General features: G+C 37.8%; 2 protein-coding genes across 2 annotated transcripts in view; both read right to left on the reverse strand.

Moving 5' to 3' along the window:
• Window positions 1–616: 616 nt before the first annotated feature.
• cimap1d (CIMAP1 family member D) lies at window positions 617–3647 on the reverse strand (the record flags this gene model as incomplete). The annotated part of the gene is made up of 4 exons (XM_079425725.1): window positions 617–1098; window positions 1255–1368; window positions 2400–2510; window positions 3599–3647. The coding sequence occupies 4 exons, from the start codon at window positions 3645–3647 to the stop codon at window positions 617–619; spliced, it is 756 nt and encodes a 251-aa protein (XP_079281851.1).
• Window positions 3648–5539: 1892 nt separating this feature from the next.
• cpamd8 (C3 and PZP like alpha-2-macroglobulin domain containing 8) overlaps window positions 5540–17753 on the reverse strand; it is a gene marked incomplete at its 5' end in the record, with an annotated part of 38925 nt that continues 26711 nt past the window's right edge. The window contains 9 exons of the mRNA XM_079425140.1: window positions 5540–6587; window positions 6719–6908; window positions 8722–8796; window positions 10299–10511; window positions 10594–10704; window positions 11425–11530; window positions 11710–11784; window positions 17172–17259; window positions 17393–17640. Coding sequence (XP_079281266.1) covers window position 6587; window positions 6719–6908; window positions 8722–8796; window positions 10299–10511; window positions 10594–10704; window positions 11425–11530; window positions 11710–11784; window positions 17172–17259; window positions 17393–17640 — 1107 coding nt within the window. The 3' untranslated portion in view covers window positions 5540–6586. The remainder of the gene's footprint in view (window positions 6588–6718; window positions 6909–8721; window positions 8797–10298; window positions 10512–10593; window positions 10705–11424; window positions 11531–11709; window positions 11785–17171; window positions 17260–17392; window positions 17641–17753) is intronic.

The following is a 17753-nucleotide window of genomic DNA, read 5'->3' on the forward strand; positions in this document are numbered from 1 at the left end:
ATTTTAGTTTTTGTTTACTTTTGTCATTTTTGTCACCATTTTTAGTCATTGTACTACATTAAGTTCAACTAAGCTGAAAAATGAAAAAAAGCCTCCAAGTGCCGTTTGAAATTTTCTTCTAAAATTAGCATTTTTAATCAGGCTCCTATGTGCAGGTTCAGTAATTGCACTTTAATGGCAATGAATAGGTTCTTTTCGTTGCCATTAAAGTGAAATAACAACATAAACACAGGAGCCAGAGAAAAATGCTCATTTTAGAAGAAAATTTCAAACGGCACTTAGAGGCTTTTGCATCTGAACTCTTCATATATATATATATATATATATATATATATATATATATAAGCCATTTCACTGGCTAGAAATTGTTCTTTGTAAATGTGAGTTCTGTAAAATTATTTTTTATAATTTTTGTCAATTGAAAATGATTTTTTTTTTTTTATCTTTAAATTATAGTTATGCTCACTTCTACAATATTTAATTGACTAGAAATTGTTTTTTGTAAGCATGATCAGAGTTCACTGTGAGACAAACGGCAAACCTTTTTAAACATGCAATGAAATTTTTCAAATTGAACAGAAAAAAATCTATATGTACAGATATAGCCTTCAAAATACTACTGATCTACTATTAAAGGGGTAACAAACTCCGAGTGCCTGATTCCTAAAGAGAAAGCAGGATGTCTGGGCTTGTGCACTGTCACTTTCTCTGGGTTATGACTTCCAGGACCTGGTACCACTCTGGACTCCCTTGCAGCAGTGTGCCTCCCCAGCATAGAGAACGCCGGCTGCCTCGGGAGGTAGACACTGGGATCTGTGCGGTTGTATCTACAAGGACCTGGAGTTTTAGATAAGTCCTCAGATGGACCCCCAGATTTGCATCTCCCAGAGATGGTGTAACTGGCACTGGACGCTTTGGTCAAGACACTGGAGCCCATGAGAGAAGGGAGGGTGTATTTGTTTGGGGCAGGTACAGTGTCCACGGAGCGATACTGTGTTCGATAGCCCATGGTGTGGGATGGCGGTTTGCGATGGATGCTGCACAGAGAGGCTTTCTCAGGACTGTATGCTCCTGGTCCAGGGGTGGAGAAGATTGCTGCTGCAGTTATCAGATACAACAAGGGTTAGGAACTGTCAAACTCAGTCAGCTCATTCCAACTAAGTGTTTCCTGGTGGTTTCGACATGAAGTGGTTTGCTCGACCAGCAAATAAGGAACCGCTTCAACAGAACAACACTTAGAAATAACCGACTTACCTCGACTTTCCATCCTGCCATTTATTGAATAGGCAGGGGTGCCGTCTCTTCCAAAGCGAGTCAGTCTGGCATCAATATGGTATTTAGGCCCTGGACTACAGTCAATGCTATGCACTGTACAATCAAAGCAGAATAAACACAGAATTACATTATAATACTTTGTGAATATTCGAGTGAACTGTTTAACACATGAACATGAATTATTACACATGAATGTGTAATTATCTGTAGAGTTAAACAAGTTACTTTGTAGGTTTTAAGAGCCTTTTTATTTATTTTATCGTATGCAAAGACAAAAAGATGAAATGTTAAGTAATCCAATCTAATATTTTAATAAGCTTTTAAATGTTTTTGTAGCTAATGGGATGGCATGAAAATACAAAATATCTCAGTTCCAAGGCGTACGCCGTACTGTACTATAATGCAAAAAAGAAAAAGTATTTAATTTTAAACATTTTACTTTAAATACAGTATTTGTAAAAAGTAAAAAAAAAAAAAAAAAATTTTTTATATATATATATATATATATATATATATATATATATATATATATATATATATATATATATATATATATATATATATATATATATATATAGGTAGATATATATTAAAAAACCTTACAAGAAAATTAAGTGTGATTGTACCCTTTTCTGTAAAGTAACATGAAAATGATATTAATAAAAATATCACTTCTGATCTACTAGCCTTTCTACACAGCAATGATCGACAATGAGAATTTACAGCAGTCTGTCTCTCTCTAGTGGTGACATTAGCAAAATACAAGTTTAAGAATTTATTATTTTAGTAAAAAATATCAACATAGATGATTTGTGCATTCCTGGCATCAAATGGACTTGAAAAACTTATGCTGTTATATTGGATTCATTTCCCACTGAGCTCATTTATTTTACTGCAAGTTAATATACATTTACATTTACATTTATTCATTTAGCTGACGCTTTTATCCAAAGCGACTTACAATTGCTATATATGTCAGAGGTCGCACGCCTCTGGAGCAACTAGGGGTTAAGTGTCTTGCTCAGGGACACATTGGTGTCTCACAGTGGATTCGAACCCGGGTCTCGAACACCAAAGGCATGTGTCTTATCCACTGCGCCATCACCACCCCGATATAAACTTACTGTTGTTGCTCATCCTGCCATGGAAGGAGTAGGCAGGACTTGTTGACTTGGTGAAATCGTGGCCTACAAAGCCGATAGCTGGTGGAAGGATGTATCGACCAGGTCCTGGCCCTGTAAACAAGAATGGAAAACACCCCTCATACTGTAGTCATGCACAGACAACATATGCACAGTCCACTACTTATAATCAGAAATATGCAGTGATGCATTTTTTTTTTTTTTTTTTGTGACAGAATCTGTTAGGGAGATCCACACCCTGTAGATGCATCCCAGCAGGAATGTGAGCTCATCGCAGTGGCGTGATGGTTTTTCCTGGAGTGGAGGACAGACAATGCCTTTGGCTATCTTCTCTGATACTAGCAGGGGAATGCCATGACATCAGCCCACAAATGTTTGTGTTCATGAGGAGGGTTACTGGGAGCACAGAACATTCTTTCACATTTACTTCAGCATGTTTTGACAGGCCTGAGTTATCGTAACCTTGCTGAACGCATGACCTTTGAAGAAAAAAGTAACTTTTTTTCAGTTAAATGAAAATTTGATATGGACATAAGTACATTGGAAGCATTTGTTACAAAATACAACACTACTGTATGTTGCATACCAGACCTTTTTGGGAAAAAGGTCAATTGCACAACACTTCTCACAAATTCTATCCCAAAGCAGCTTTACAAAAAGTGGAAAGGAAAAACCCTTAGGTTTACCAAGATAAAAAAAATTGTATCATGGACAGTATATCTTTATTTACTTATTAAAAGCATATTGAAACTACAAGAACAATAGTTCAATTCAACAAATAAGGAGTCAATATTGAGTAACCTGTATTTTGGACGCCGGATACTGTGCATTGTTCCGCCAACGAAAGTAGTTCCAAACGTACTTGAGTAAAATCAACCGTCACGCGCCTCTGAGCAACATGCAGTAGCACATTTCCTTTCGTTTTTGAACGAATCGGTAATATATAATAATTCACTCATTAAGAGCGTCGCTTGTCGCCATCTTCTGGCGTTAACGATGTACAGCCTAGCGGACTGATACAAACAGTGAATAGTCCCAGTGCTATTCGTTTGTGCATCAGTATCGTTTGAATGCCTTTCACCAATTGCTGATACTTCCCTCAAACACAGTTTTCTTACACTGAAGGGGAGACTGTTGTTTAGTACATAGTATATACAAATAAATATATTAAAACAGCTCACCTTTTTCTCTGCCAGCAATGACCGGACGCTTCCTCTCCGTTTCACTCATAGTCAAAATTGCATTTGGGACTGGAGGATTAACCCTTCTAGAAATCTAAGTTGTCCTGCAGAACTGGACATAGGCCTACTTACTATCAAATCTCTATGCCAACTTTTCCAGAGAATTGGAGTAAACAGAGCTCAAGGACAAGCAATTATTAAGGAATTAACATTCAGCATCAGTTTTTCCAGGCAATTTAAACACGCAAGCAGATCCTTGCAAAAACCCAAGTAGGTGTAGATCTTCAAAACATCCAAGTTCAAAGCTGAGGTGATGGTTAGAAGAACTTTTTCGTGTTCATCTTCCTAGATCAGATGTCCTCTGCAGCACAGTTCTGCCTTCTGACCTCTCTTGGACTGGACAAGTTCTCCACTGTCTAATGATCTGATGAGGTCTGAACTAAAGCCACCCAAGTGGAAAACTGAACACTTTTTGGAGTAATCTTCATTCAACCTGGTAGACTCAATCAGGGGCCACCAAACCCATTAAATATACACATGCGTTTGAGAGACAGAAGCACAAAGGTGTCATCACTTGAATTCACTGTCATGTAACCCTACCGCCATCAGATAATTCCTCCTCTCGCTTCTCTTTCATGCCTTTACTCTGTTCATCTGAGCAGAGATGGACCATCAAGCATGGGTCGCTAAGGAGACCAGCAGCTGGGGGCCCCCCTGCAAAGCTGCAAAAGGCCTTCGGCATTAGAGAAGATACAAACTTCTGAAGGACATATACGTGCCATATTCCCATCTATCCAACTGAAATGCATTGTCTGGGAGAGCTATTAAAGAAAAAAAAATGAGCAGGAACTGAAAGCTGGGGGAATGACAGGTAAACATGTTCACCACTGCACTGACCAGCAAACAAATATTAAACAGTAACAGTGCTGTGGTAACCGGAGCTGGATGTCAACATAGGCAAACTCTCAAAAGCTGACCCAGTGGACAGCAATGTTTTGCCAGGACCTTCAAACAAGTTTCAGAGAGCTTTGAAGAAGCTCAAGCAGTTAACCAGGAACAACAGATTATCTCAAAACTGTTAAAAATGCAACTTTAACATTTTAGGAAGAATTTGTGCTCAAGAAGTAATATGGTTACACGACTGCTCTGCATAATAAAGCCCCAAGTATACCAAGGTTTTTTACGCATACATTAAGGTACGCGTACTGTGCACGACATATGAGCAAAATCTACAGAATTCCAAGTTTATATCTCACAACTGTGACTTTTCCTCGCAGTTCTGACTTCTGAGAATTGCCAGATCTGAAGAGTTGAGCTAAAAAGGTCGCAGTTACCTTTTTTATTGTTTTATTCTGTGGGAGAAAAAAAATAATTGTGAGATGTAAACTCACAATTCTGAGTTTATAACTTGCAATTGTGAGATAATTTTGCAATTCTGAACAGGGAGATAAAGAGCAACTTTAAAATACTACACGTTCGTGCTAAGCGTTTGCATCAAAACTGCAGTATTCTTCAGCCTTTATGCACTGGAGAATCATCGAAAACCAAGTTCATCACATCAGTATTCCAAATATACCAAAAATTCCACCCAAAATACAAATATGGTATTTTCAGTATACTACAACTTGCTATACTTACTTACAGTGCCGTAAGTTCCCCTAATAAATGAAATCATCATTTAAAAACTGCGTTTTGTATTTACTTGCATTATCTTTGTGTAATATTAAAATTTGTTTGATGAATCTGAATCTTTTAAGTGTGACAAATATGTAAAAAATAATAAATAAAAAAAACAGGAAGGGGGCAAAAACCTTTTCACGGCACTGTATATACATGCTATACGTATACTTACTATAACTACACTAATACTAATTTTGCATATGTAGAACGGACAGAATGCAAATTGTAATTCAAACATAAAACAAAGATTTCACACACGATACAAATTGCATACAAAGTTTATTCTCATTTACTTTCTTCCAAATGTGATATCATTGAAGGTTAAATTCATTTTACGTTCATTAAAATTTACAGTAATTTTCAAATTTCACAATAGGCAACTTTGCATATCTGCATTTTTCTGCATTGATTTTAGGGGAATTTAAATACAGTAAAGTATGTTAAATGGGCCTTGAGAGTAATAAACTCTTATTGGTACTTTAACGCATCATTAAATTAAACCAAATTATTCAGTGAACTTGAATAATCACATTAGAGGCATTCTGTTTAAAAGTGCAGATTTCATGTGGGCCTACCGATTTGCATTTAGCATGGAGGTTTAGTCAAAATAGCTTATATTCTGTACAAATCATATTCCAGTTTGTATAACAGAGTTTGTTTTCTGTGATGCAGAGACTAATTTAGCATAGGGTGACTGGGAAAGAAGCTTATTTATCAGTTGCAGTCTCCTCTCCAATGAAGAAGTCAGATGTCAATAAGTAAAAATAGTAGCTACACACCTTAACGCACAATTTTTGCGTTTTTTCTATGGAAGTGCACGGTCCATCACAGCACATTTTAATGGGTTGTAAAACCACACCAGTAGATTGTGTTCAGAAAGAAGGGAGGAGCTGACTGAGGAATTGAGAAAATAAAAAAACAACCGAACGAACAAAAGGCACTAGTCACAAATAAATACCACAGATAGAAAACAAAGACAATAAAATATTAGCTTTTTAGGTAATTATACTTACAAACATAAATACTGGACTATTAAAACTAGATTACAAGAGACTGACTTAAAAGGAATACAGGGAGACGTCATACCATCACGAGACGTAAGGAGCTATGGAAATGAATTTAAAACAATAAAAGAGAGGAGAACTGATATTATCTCTCTTTCCGAACACACACATACACACTCAGAGCTGTCATCTCGTTGCAACAGACTGGGTCCACCTCTCTTTACCAGCCTTTCTTACACACAAACATATTCACAGAGAATGTACAATGTGGAGCTCCTGCACTTGCTGCTGACGGCCAGGGGTCTCTATTATAGAGGAGGCAGAGAAAAAGACAAAAGCTTGATGTTTATATTATATATGGAAGTGACAAAGAAAACGTTTCACATGGTTAAGGCATTATCCTTTAAGTGACTGTGGTAAATGGGTTGTATCTCACCATCGATCAGGTGAGTCCTTTGTGTCCACTGTGAGGATATGTCTACTCAGTTGTTTGGTGTCTGCCGCCTCCTCCTCTTCTCCTATAGGAATTAATTTTTCCTCACTCTCTGGTGAAAAGCTGTCAGTGTCCGGCTCATACTCGTAAGAATAGTAGGACACCTCAGCTACAGAGCCTGGCTCCTCCCCTCCTATTAAATAAATCAGATGTTGCAAAACAATTTGCCATCTTTGACAAAAGCATTGTTTGATTTGTTTCAGTTACAATTAGATATTTTTTCTGGAAATCAAGATAAGGAAAAAAAGATAAGACTTTTTTTTTTTCATTTTGGCTGTGATGTCCCTCAAGTGTATGTATTTGGCTTGCTTTAGTTTTTGCTAAAAACATGTTTGTGTCATTTAAATAACATTTTCATAGTTGTTAATAATAAATAACAACATTTTAAATTAATATAGTTAGCAAATATATCCATTGTCAGACTACATGACTGATAATGAAAAATACATGTACAAAATGGCCTGCAGGGGGCGTTCCTTGCATATATAAAGCAGCAACTCAAGCTGACTATTACTGTCATATGTTTCAACAGACCAAGTGTGTAAATGTATCTCTCATGTTAGGAATTCACAGCTTGGGTGTCTTAACTCATTTATCTTTCCAGAGAGAATGTTTGCAGAGCTTTAACACAGAAATGTCCATAAATGAGAGAAAAAAAGACAAATCCAAGTTTATAGGCTTTTGTCAACACAGCTGCTCAGCACCACTTAATGTCTTTCTTGCAGTTTAGAATTATACCTGAAACTGAAATCTACTTATTTCCATATTATCCTTCAACATTATTACAACATTCATATATATAAATAAATGTACATTTCTCAGATCTTTTTGAGCTTCGGTCAGAATAAGACACTGCAAATCGGGAATTCTGCTTTGAAAATAATTTTTGATCCAAGCTGAATTTGTCAAGGAAGTGCTCTCACAGATTTCCAAAACACATATTTCTGCTACACAGGTGATGGTGTGAGTTTTTCAAACAGATTTTCAATTGGCAAACCCAAGAAAGTCATCTCAATCATTAACAGGGTGCAAACAAACTTAGTAATTACCTCAAGCAAAAAAGAACTGTAAATTCCTGCAAACATTTAAACAGGTGGCACCTAGGTAAAGGAAACTTATAAATAAATAAAGCGTGCTAAAACCATAACCCTGAGGAACCCCAACAACCACAGCCCTATAGACACATTTTCGCGGCCCAAACACAACACTAGGCAAGTCTTAACAGCTCTGCAAGAAACGGTCTAATCAGTCTGGGAGTTTTCCAGAGGACACAGACGCACATACCTACACACACACCTTGCTGAAAGTGCATGTGATATCATGAGTGCTTCTAACTTGCCTTAAGTGCTAATTTCGCTACTTAATGGGTTGTAATGTTTTATCAAATTACCTTCATTCCAATGAGGGTAATACACTGCATAAAATCTTTGCTTTTGTCCTGTTTTCCAATAAAATATCCAAACATCATTAAAACAGGCAAAATTCTGTGAGATAATACTTGGTTTTAGAAAATGTATCTTGAATTAATTGTTAATTCTCTTGAATTCATAGTTTTTGCAATATACTGTAAGGACTCCAATAAGGGCAATAAAATCAAGAATATGATGGACATAAATCCTTGTAAAAATACTTCAGCACTGATTTCCTGTTGCATTAAAATTTGTACATATCAAATCCAGCTAACTTCTCACAGTTAATGGTGTTTGAACAGGCCAAGCCCTATACGGGAAGGTGCGAGGTGAGTGACAGGAGGCTGGGATACCAATTATCCAAGCATTAATGTAGTCTGGGCTGATATGCAGGCCTATGCACATATAAGCTTCTATGCATGTAACATCTGATCGCTGAACTCTTCAACACCTGCCCATGTGTGGCACACGCTTACACCTGCAGGGCACTGATGGAGATGTGTTCAAAGAAAAGAAGAAGAGAGGAGAAGATGATACCTGCAGGAATGAGTATAGGTTCCTGTTCTGGTTCTTCTCTTGTAGCGTGTTCTCGCTCTTCTACAGCCACCTCCGCTGTAGGACGACAACGCACACATAAACAGGTCAAATTAAAGTTCAATGCAGTACTTTAGTTAGGAAACAGATACATCAGTTGCTCAGTGTTTCATATCTGGATTCCAGATCCAAGTCTAATATCATTTGTTTGAACTTGTGATACTTTGGTTTAGGGTTAGCACACTATCCAGTAGAAACATTTTTGCTTCTGAATTTTTAGTAAGAGCACCAATGATCCTGAAATGAGTCTAATGACACTTTAGAGTTACATATGTATCTTTACAAAACCTGATACCAAAATATGTACCATTTTTAGGAACTTTTTTTTTAGTGATGCACAATAGAAATGTTTTTAACTAATTGTTTTACAGAAATGAAATCACACTGACCAAAACAGACACTAACACTTCTGAAATTAATCTGTAGAACTTGATGCAAACATTAAAAATAAAACAATTAAAATAAATCACAACATTCATAATGTTACAGAAAAATCACTGTGAATATATAACTGTACCAGCAGATTAAAACCTAAACTGCTTGTAATTTACGATCTATAACCTGCATTGCACAGCTCCTAAAATTGCAAATACCGTTCCCTCGTTTAAATCAGTGCACCTGTAAATAAAATAATCATGCAGCCCTAAACATTCTACTGCGGTTTACCATTTTGGCACTGGTGTCCCTCATAACTATTTTTGTGTCCCCCTCCCGATGGTGGTCCTCTGTAAAACAAGAAAGCCCTTTTGTTGTTGGTCCGCTCGTCGGAAAGGAATGTGATAGGATTTTTCTAACCCTCTGCCTCCCCCTTTCTTTTCGCTGTCAAAGGGCCCTGGACAAAAGCGCTCTGTCATTTGGGGAGCCCTGTAATACACCATATACTGGTGTGTGTATGAGCATATGCATGTGTTTATATCATTTGCAACGGCAGCACCTGAACGGATGTTCCTATCAGAGCAGGTACACCTCAGTCTTTCTCTGTAGCAAAAACACGGGTTTGATTGTTCGTATCGGGCCTGTCTGGACATGGATAATTGCAAAGTACTGAAAATATTTTGATTCTCTTTGATGCGTAAGTGGATGAGGCTTTAATCTCGCCTGTGATATGAAAAAAAAACAGCAACTGGATCTCAAGTGGCAAGACACGAATCTCAACAACAGACCAAAACTACCCCGTGAAAGCTCTGATCCACATTACGGTTGGAGATTTGTTTGGCTGAAACATCTGCGGTCTTCCTCACATGTCCATGCCTGTGTGTATCCAAAAGTCCTGCGCATTAACCTCTTAAAAAGGAAGGAAAAAACATGTCTCTAATTATCCAACGAGCATGACTTCATCTTAAAGTGTCTAGGAAGGGTAGCACCTGGTTCAAGATCACATGGCATAAATCTTGGCGAAAATTAGTTTTGTAATGAAACAGTACAGGTTTACAAAGCTTGGGTCCTTAAAGTTGCGTAAAAAAGAGGATTTTTTCCAATACATCTAGGCTATAAATTCGCAGGGAGGTTGCAGAACTTACTCTGTGGGCAGTGGCTGAAGGGCATCTGCTCTATCCGTGTGCCATTCCTGCAGGCATACACCTCCATCTGGCACTGGTTTTGGTAGATTTGGCCATCAGAACCACACACGGGCTCGCCATCATAGCCGCAGTCACGATAACACGTACATCGCTCGTAGTGTTCCTCCTCCGGACAATCAAAAATATTGTTGCACTGGCCACCTTGCACAAAGCCTTGAGTGGGAAAGTGAATGTTTCATTAAATATGAAGTATTTGATATTAGAAGTATATACTAGGAGACAAAGATGTACTGACCTGTCCAGTGATTGCTGGAGCTTTCCACTTCATTGCATGTAGTGCCGTCACATAGTTCTCGTGCAAGTGGACTGCTCTCGCTCACGTTGTAGAAACGAGTGGCTTCAAATGCTGTATACACACACATAAATCAGTAAAATCAGTCTTGTGCAAAATTCATGTCATTCAAAAGACAGAGAGATTGGATATAACAAAGTAATAACTTGTATACACATTTCAGTAATGAGTTAGAAAATTAGTAAAGTTCATAAGAGTCATTTACTCAAACCGAACTACACTGGTACACCGCCTGTTTGTTGTGTGTAATCTGTAATCTCAACAGGAAAACGTGTTGTCCTTGTATTTTTTTTTTTTTTCACTAGGTTTTTCAAATAATACAACTGATCATGATATGCAGCCTTCAAGTGTGCCTGGGAAGCTTGTACTAAAGAGTTATTACAATGTCACATTGCATAATCATTCATTACAAATCAAAACAAACTTGTGATTATGTTTGCAAAATCACTACGTTTTAAACTCACCCTAAGGACATTCATAACTCACATATCATCTAAAATTCAGAGTTTCTCCATTTGTACATACAGCATTGTTTGGTCATTCATGGGCTGGGAACTTGTAATTATGGTATTTCTGACTCAACTTAAAAAACAACCATGGTTTTATTGCCTTCTTGGAGATGATACCATGATAATACCCTGTTATTATTTGAAATGAAGTAAATGGTATGATTACCATATTCATATACCAGAGTACCATCAAAACAAACAACTGCTGTACTTTGGTGCCACCACAATTCTTTTTTTTATATTGAGTAGGATGGTCCAAACTCACCTGGTTCATAATAGTCATAGACTTTAACTGGCACTGGAGCTGTTTTGCCCACAATATACTCCCTCACGGCATTGAAGGCAACACATGTCATACACTGACTTGGGATCTGTGGAAAAGACAAGACCCCAGCGGACTTTACAATGATAAATCTTTAATACACTCCCCTAACAGAACACCTGGAGTTATATGAGACTTTAACCTCAAGTATTTTAAGATACAGCTCTCATGTTATGTAAAAGTGCTCCTAGAGCTACACAAAGCTGTAGTTAAGCAACATTAACTCACCTCGTCGAAATAGAAGAGAACCTTTCGTCCGTCTACTTCATACCTCTTCAGCCCCACTTGCTTATCCAACAACAGCTGGGAATAAAATTATTACAAAGGATTATTTAGCACTATGAACAATGCTAATTTAAATGCTAAAGCTAATCTAATCTAAGATAAAATATTGTATAATTTAATAAATGGTTTTATCTTTTAGTACATTTATTACAACCACAATTCACATGTAAACCATTTTTTGAATGTGGCTAATTTGGTTAGCCAGGTAAGTTTTGGGTCTAAACCATTTTTCATTCTTCAAACCAAGCTAGCATTTAGCTAACTCGAAGGGAGAAACGCAAGTTAAAGAGAAAAACTTGCCTCAAGTCACTTTCTACGCAGAGGAGTCATTCTATATTTAGGGGTACATTTCAGGTCAGCCAAGAAGTCAGAAAATGAGTATTCTTTTTTTTATAAATAAACTAGGTGGTTGAATAATATATCCCCTTAATGTGCTAAATTAATTATTTGGCAAGCTTAAGCTCTAATGACTTTTTAAATATGTTAATGAAATTTAACGTTTGATTAATTATTTTGTCAACTGTGTTACGGACAAATTCTGTGTCAAATGAAACATGAATGAAGTATTACATGTTTGATAACACATTTGTTTGAAGGTTTTTGAGTCTATTCACCAGAGTTTTTGATGTTATCTGTCTAACTGATTTGAAAATATGAATTTGGGGCATCATAATGGGCGTTCTGTGAGATGCTATCATGAAGGATGAAACTTTCTTCAACATAAATCCAAAGTATGCTGAAGTTAGCGTTATTCGTCGTTCTTACCAAAGACATCCATCTCCAGAGATATCCCCATCTTTTTGTCTGACGGTTTAGTTCACATTTAAAAGATTTATAACATAAAAAACACACATAACACAGTTGACAAAGTAACACAGTTGACATGAGTAACACAGTTTACAGGAATGAACTTAGTATCCATAAAGCAAGTTAAACACACTAACTGTATAATGTATGGTATTATAATGTGTATGACTATATTACATTATTATAAAGTTAAATGAAGTTTTATAATGCATCATGACACTTCAAGTTGTAAGGACTTGTTCAATAACTTCATAACACTTTATCAGTCATGACTATGCGGAAATTAGGGTGACCATACATGCCATTCTTCCCGGACATGTCCTGGCCAGGATTTCTATATTGCTTTGATTCAAAGTACCTTGAGAGCTTTTCGAAAACATAAGGAACCGATGTCATGCACCACACGCAAACAAAGTCAAAACCTAGATATTTTAAGCAATGTCTGGGAAAAATGGCACATATGGTCACCCTACAGAAACAGATATATGCCAAATCTATAATATTATATAGGTTTAAAGTCAATCATGGGGAATTCTGAATGCTTTATAACCCTTGACGAATATGAATATAATGTGCATATAATATTATGGATAGGCCTACTGAGTTCATAGAAAGTGTGGCCGTGATTAGATCAGTTAAGTTTATCCATTGTAATGCAAATCATGGTATTTAGGTAATTCCTATGTAGTTTCTGTGTAATGACAATAGTCGAGACAATAGTGAATATTTTTTTTTAAAATCAACAGCACTCAGTGGGAGCATAAATTGACCCACAAAAGCTGTTTGCACCGCTCTTTCGTCGCTTGATCTTTCGTTTAGGCACGTTGATCCATTAAATCACTTATACAAAACCATGATCCGCAATCACATGAAATAGTCTTTTCTTTTCGTTTTATTCTACATTTTATCACCAATAGGACAAGCACACATACATTTCGGCTCAAAGGCCTTCTTCGGTGTGTATAAATTGCATAAATTGACCCCGAATTACCAACAATGTCAACCGTGTTAATCCTTGTCAACTGTGTTACAGCTGATGGGTAACACAGTTGACAGATAACACAGTTGATATTTCGGCCATTTTAAGGCCTTGTGCAAACTGCTGACCTTGGACTAGTTAGTACATGACCTTGATTAACTTATGTTTTTATATTCTTTCTCTACATACTTATAAATATAACATGTGACGCAAGTTCACCAGAACATGTTGATAACACAGTTGATGGTCAATTAATCTACTCTATGTGCAGACAATAATATAGATAAAATATTGAAGAGGAGAAGTTATAACTTTCCACACTGTCTTCAAACTTCCCTCCAAAAAAGGAAAATACATCGTGATGTTGGACATGTGACTTTGGAACAAACCATTGCTGATTTATAGGGGGTTTTATAGTGAGTAACACAGTTGACACTGATTTCTCGGACGTACACAAAATGGATGATTTAATGTAGATGCATGAGCAAAATATTTTTTAAAACACCTTTCTCATAATTTAATGATTATTTTGCACAAATAATTACAAGAAATATATGCATAAAAATGTATTTTAGAGCTAATCTGAAGAGCAAAACCTCACATTTACCAAATCTGACAGCACAAAAACACCAACTTGCAGTATAGAATAAGCCATTTTTGCAAGATAAAAGATGGATATTTGTTGGATTTTTGTATTAAATTAATTAGAAATGTCCCCTGATATAAACGTGATCATTGTTTGAAGTGAAAAGTTAATGAAAAATTAGTAAAATTGATAATAGAGTCCATGGACATGTACCCCTAATTATAGAATCACTCAGGTAACAGTTGTAAGTAAACATCTGACTGGTACATTTGACTTTAAGGCAGGAATTTCTCTTCACCTTAATATTCATACTGTATATATGTACTGTATATATGAAGTATATCCGACTTCTCAAACCTGCTAGCTGTCATGCTAACAATTCAATGCACATCACTGCACATTTGCATGAACTGTTCAACTTTTTGCTCATGTCATACACTCAGTATTTTAGTACCTGTACAGTCCTCCCTTCCACGAGATGTCATATTTAATCAGGGTCTGTTTAGCATCCTAACATCCTATGTATGTGTGTGTGTGTGTGTGTGAGAGAGAAAGAGAAAGGTGGCAAGTGCTCGGACACAGTTTATGAGGGGCCCAGTGTGAGCTGGCGCCACAAGGACACATTCGAACATAAACACACACAAACATACACAGTATGACTGCAAACCCAAATAAATGACCAAGAGTGATTTGATTTGTCCAAAAGCCACAGCAGAGAGCATGATTTCAAAAAAAGCCTTGCTTGTTAGCATTGCCAAAATAAAAAGTCTAAAAAAGGAATCTTGCTGCCTTAGGGACCAAAGACCGTTGTTGTAATTAGACATTTATAGCCTTATACGTAAATAACACTGTTAACTTCACTATTCATTTAAAAAATATATATTGATTTTCACTGTGGAATATATGAGAAGTAAACAATCTTCCAAGCATGTCCTCCCCCTTACTATAAATTAAAACAATGAGACATGACGGTGTAAGCAATCTCGCTTCCCATAGCGAAACGAGGAATGCGAACAGCCGGGGTCGTGCAATAAACATGGAGCCAGCCAGAGGTGGCTGTGTAAAGCCAGCTCGTTACTGGCTAATGGCGCTAATGAGACGCGTTCCACCGCGGTGAGCTTCGGAGTCGGTTCATGTTATACGGCTCCCGTGGTAGCGTCGGTTTACTAGCGTTGAGGACATGAGGCCTGGGACCCATAACATGACTAATGAGGGACAATCAGTTGACTGGGGACAGCGAAGGTGAATTAAACCAACCTCCATTTACCCACATACCCCCAGCTGGAGGGTATGTGGGTAAATGAAACACTCCTTGTGAAGTGTTTCTTTTTTTCTGGTAGTAGAAGTAATGTTTATTTAAACAAGAAATGAGGAGTTTGCCTCATTTCAGAACACCACTTACATACATGCATTTATACACAAGCAATGTGGTGTGACCTAATTTTCAAGAGGTCAAGCAGCTCTAGTTGGGCTTACAGACCATCCAGAGGCCCATAATGTCCACAACAGTGGCCTGGAACAGGAAGTGCTCAGGGGGGTCAATATGTATATGTGTGTGTGTATATATATATATATATATCCGGGTTGGACCCCCTTTTGCCTTAAGAACTGCCTTAATTTTTCATGTCATAGATTCAACAATGTGTTGGAAACATTCCTCAGAGATTTTGGTCCATATTGACATGATAGCATCACGCAGTTGCTGCAGATTTGTCGGCTGCACATCCATGATGCGAATCTCCCATTCCACCACATCCCTAAGGTGCTCTATTGGATTGAGATCTGGTGACTGTGGAGGCCATTTGAGTAAAGTGAACTCATTGTCATGTTCAAGAAACCAGTACACTGTAGTCATTAAGGGATGGACACGGTCAGCAACAATACTCAGGTAGGCTGTGGCGTTTAAACGATGTTCAATTGGTACTAAGGGGCCCAAAGTGTGCCATGAAAATATCCCCCACACCATTACACCACCACCACCAGCCTGAACCTGTTGAGACAAGGCAGGATGGATCCATGCTTTCATGTTCTTTACGCCAAATTCTGACCCTACCATCTGAATGTCGCAGCAGAAATCGAGACTTAGACCAGGCAACGTTTTTCCAATCTTCTATTGTCCAATTTTGGTGAACCTGAGTGAATTGTAGCCTCTGTTTCCTGTCCTTAGCAGACAGGAGCGGCACCCGGTGTGGTCTTCTGCTGCTGTAGCCCATCTGCTTCAGGGTTCAACGTGTTGTGCGTTCAGAGATGGTATTCTGCATACCTTGGTTGTAACGAGTGGTTATTTGAGTTACTGTTGCCTTTCTATCATCTCTAACTAATCTGCCCATTCTCCTCTGACATCAACAAGGCATTTTCATCCACATAACTGCCGCTCACTGGATATTTTCTCTTTTTCGGACGATTCACTGTAAACCTTAGAGATTGGTGTGTGTGAAAATCCCAGTAGATCAGCAGTTTTTGAAATACTCAGACGAGCCTGTCTGGCATCAACAACAATTCCACGTTCAAAGTCTCTTAAATCCCCTTTCTTCCCCAATGTGATACTCGGTTAGAACTTCAGTAAGTCGTCTTCACAACATCTAATGCTTAAATGCATTGCGTTGCTGCCATGTGATTGGCTGATTAGCAATTTGTGTTACCAAGCAATTGAACAGGTGTACCTAAAGTGGCCGGTGAGTGTATATATACATTTCATATATAATTTCATGTTTTTATTTTATTTGACAATTAGAATAAGAACGAGTTTTGAGTGTTCTGTGTGTTTATGTTTATGTGTGTGTTCGTGAGAGAGTGAAGAGACTGATAAATTCCACGCCATATTGCCTCCTTTGAAATGGCCTCCAGATGTAAACTTTGTTCATCTGCCAGGAGGACACATGCAGAAAAATAAAAAAGGACAGAGCGAGAGAGATGCACTGCCCTATTTTAGAGACACCTTGTCAATCTTGTGTCTACCTTGAATGTTGTGAAATGTGATTGTAGCAAACGATGGGAAGTTCTATGAGAGAGAACAAAAAAGGGCAATCTCACCCTCTCCAAACTCTCGATATCTGCACGGAAGCCAGACAAAAGAGGGAATTCTAGGACAGCCATATTGGATGAGCCAGCATGCAGCCACCTGAGGAGGTACATTTTGGAGTTAGAGAGTAAACAATACTTCTAAAATCAATCTAAGGTCATTCATTCATATCCAACAAGATCAAGTAAAATAGACCTCAAAATGCATCAAATCCTTTTGTTGATGTTGTTACCTGGTGCAAACCTCTAAAGTAATACGGTAGTCCAGATAGTCCTGGTGGGCCGCAGGGTCCTCGTCGTCTACAGGAGCTCTTCGCTTGCGACTCAGCTCTGATCGGTTATCAGCACGAGAACGTGAGCGAGGAGATATGTGTCGTGAGGACGGCTGGATGTGATGTTCCTGTCTAGGTTCCTTGAGATTAACATTAAGCTGAAAGGCAGGCTTAGCCACCGGATCAGGCACATTGTAGGATACATCAATCTGAAAATGGAGAGAAGGCCATGATCAATACCATGTGCCCAGAGCACCATGGCTTCATCTAGTACCCCATTTTCATTCAAAGAAATGTTAAAGAAAGGACTTTTTTTGTCCAT

Source organism: Barbus barbus (assembly GCF_936440315.1).
Source record: "Barbus barbus genome assembly, chromosome: 9".
Lineage (NCBI taxonomy): Eukaryota > Metazoa > Chordata > Actinopteri > Cypriniformes > Cyprinidae > Barbus > Barbus barbus.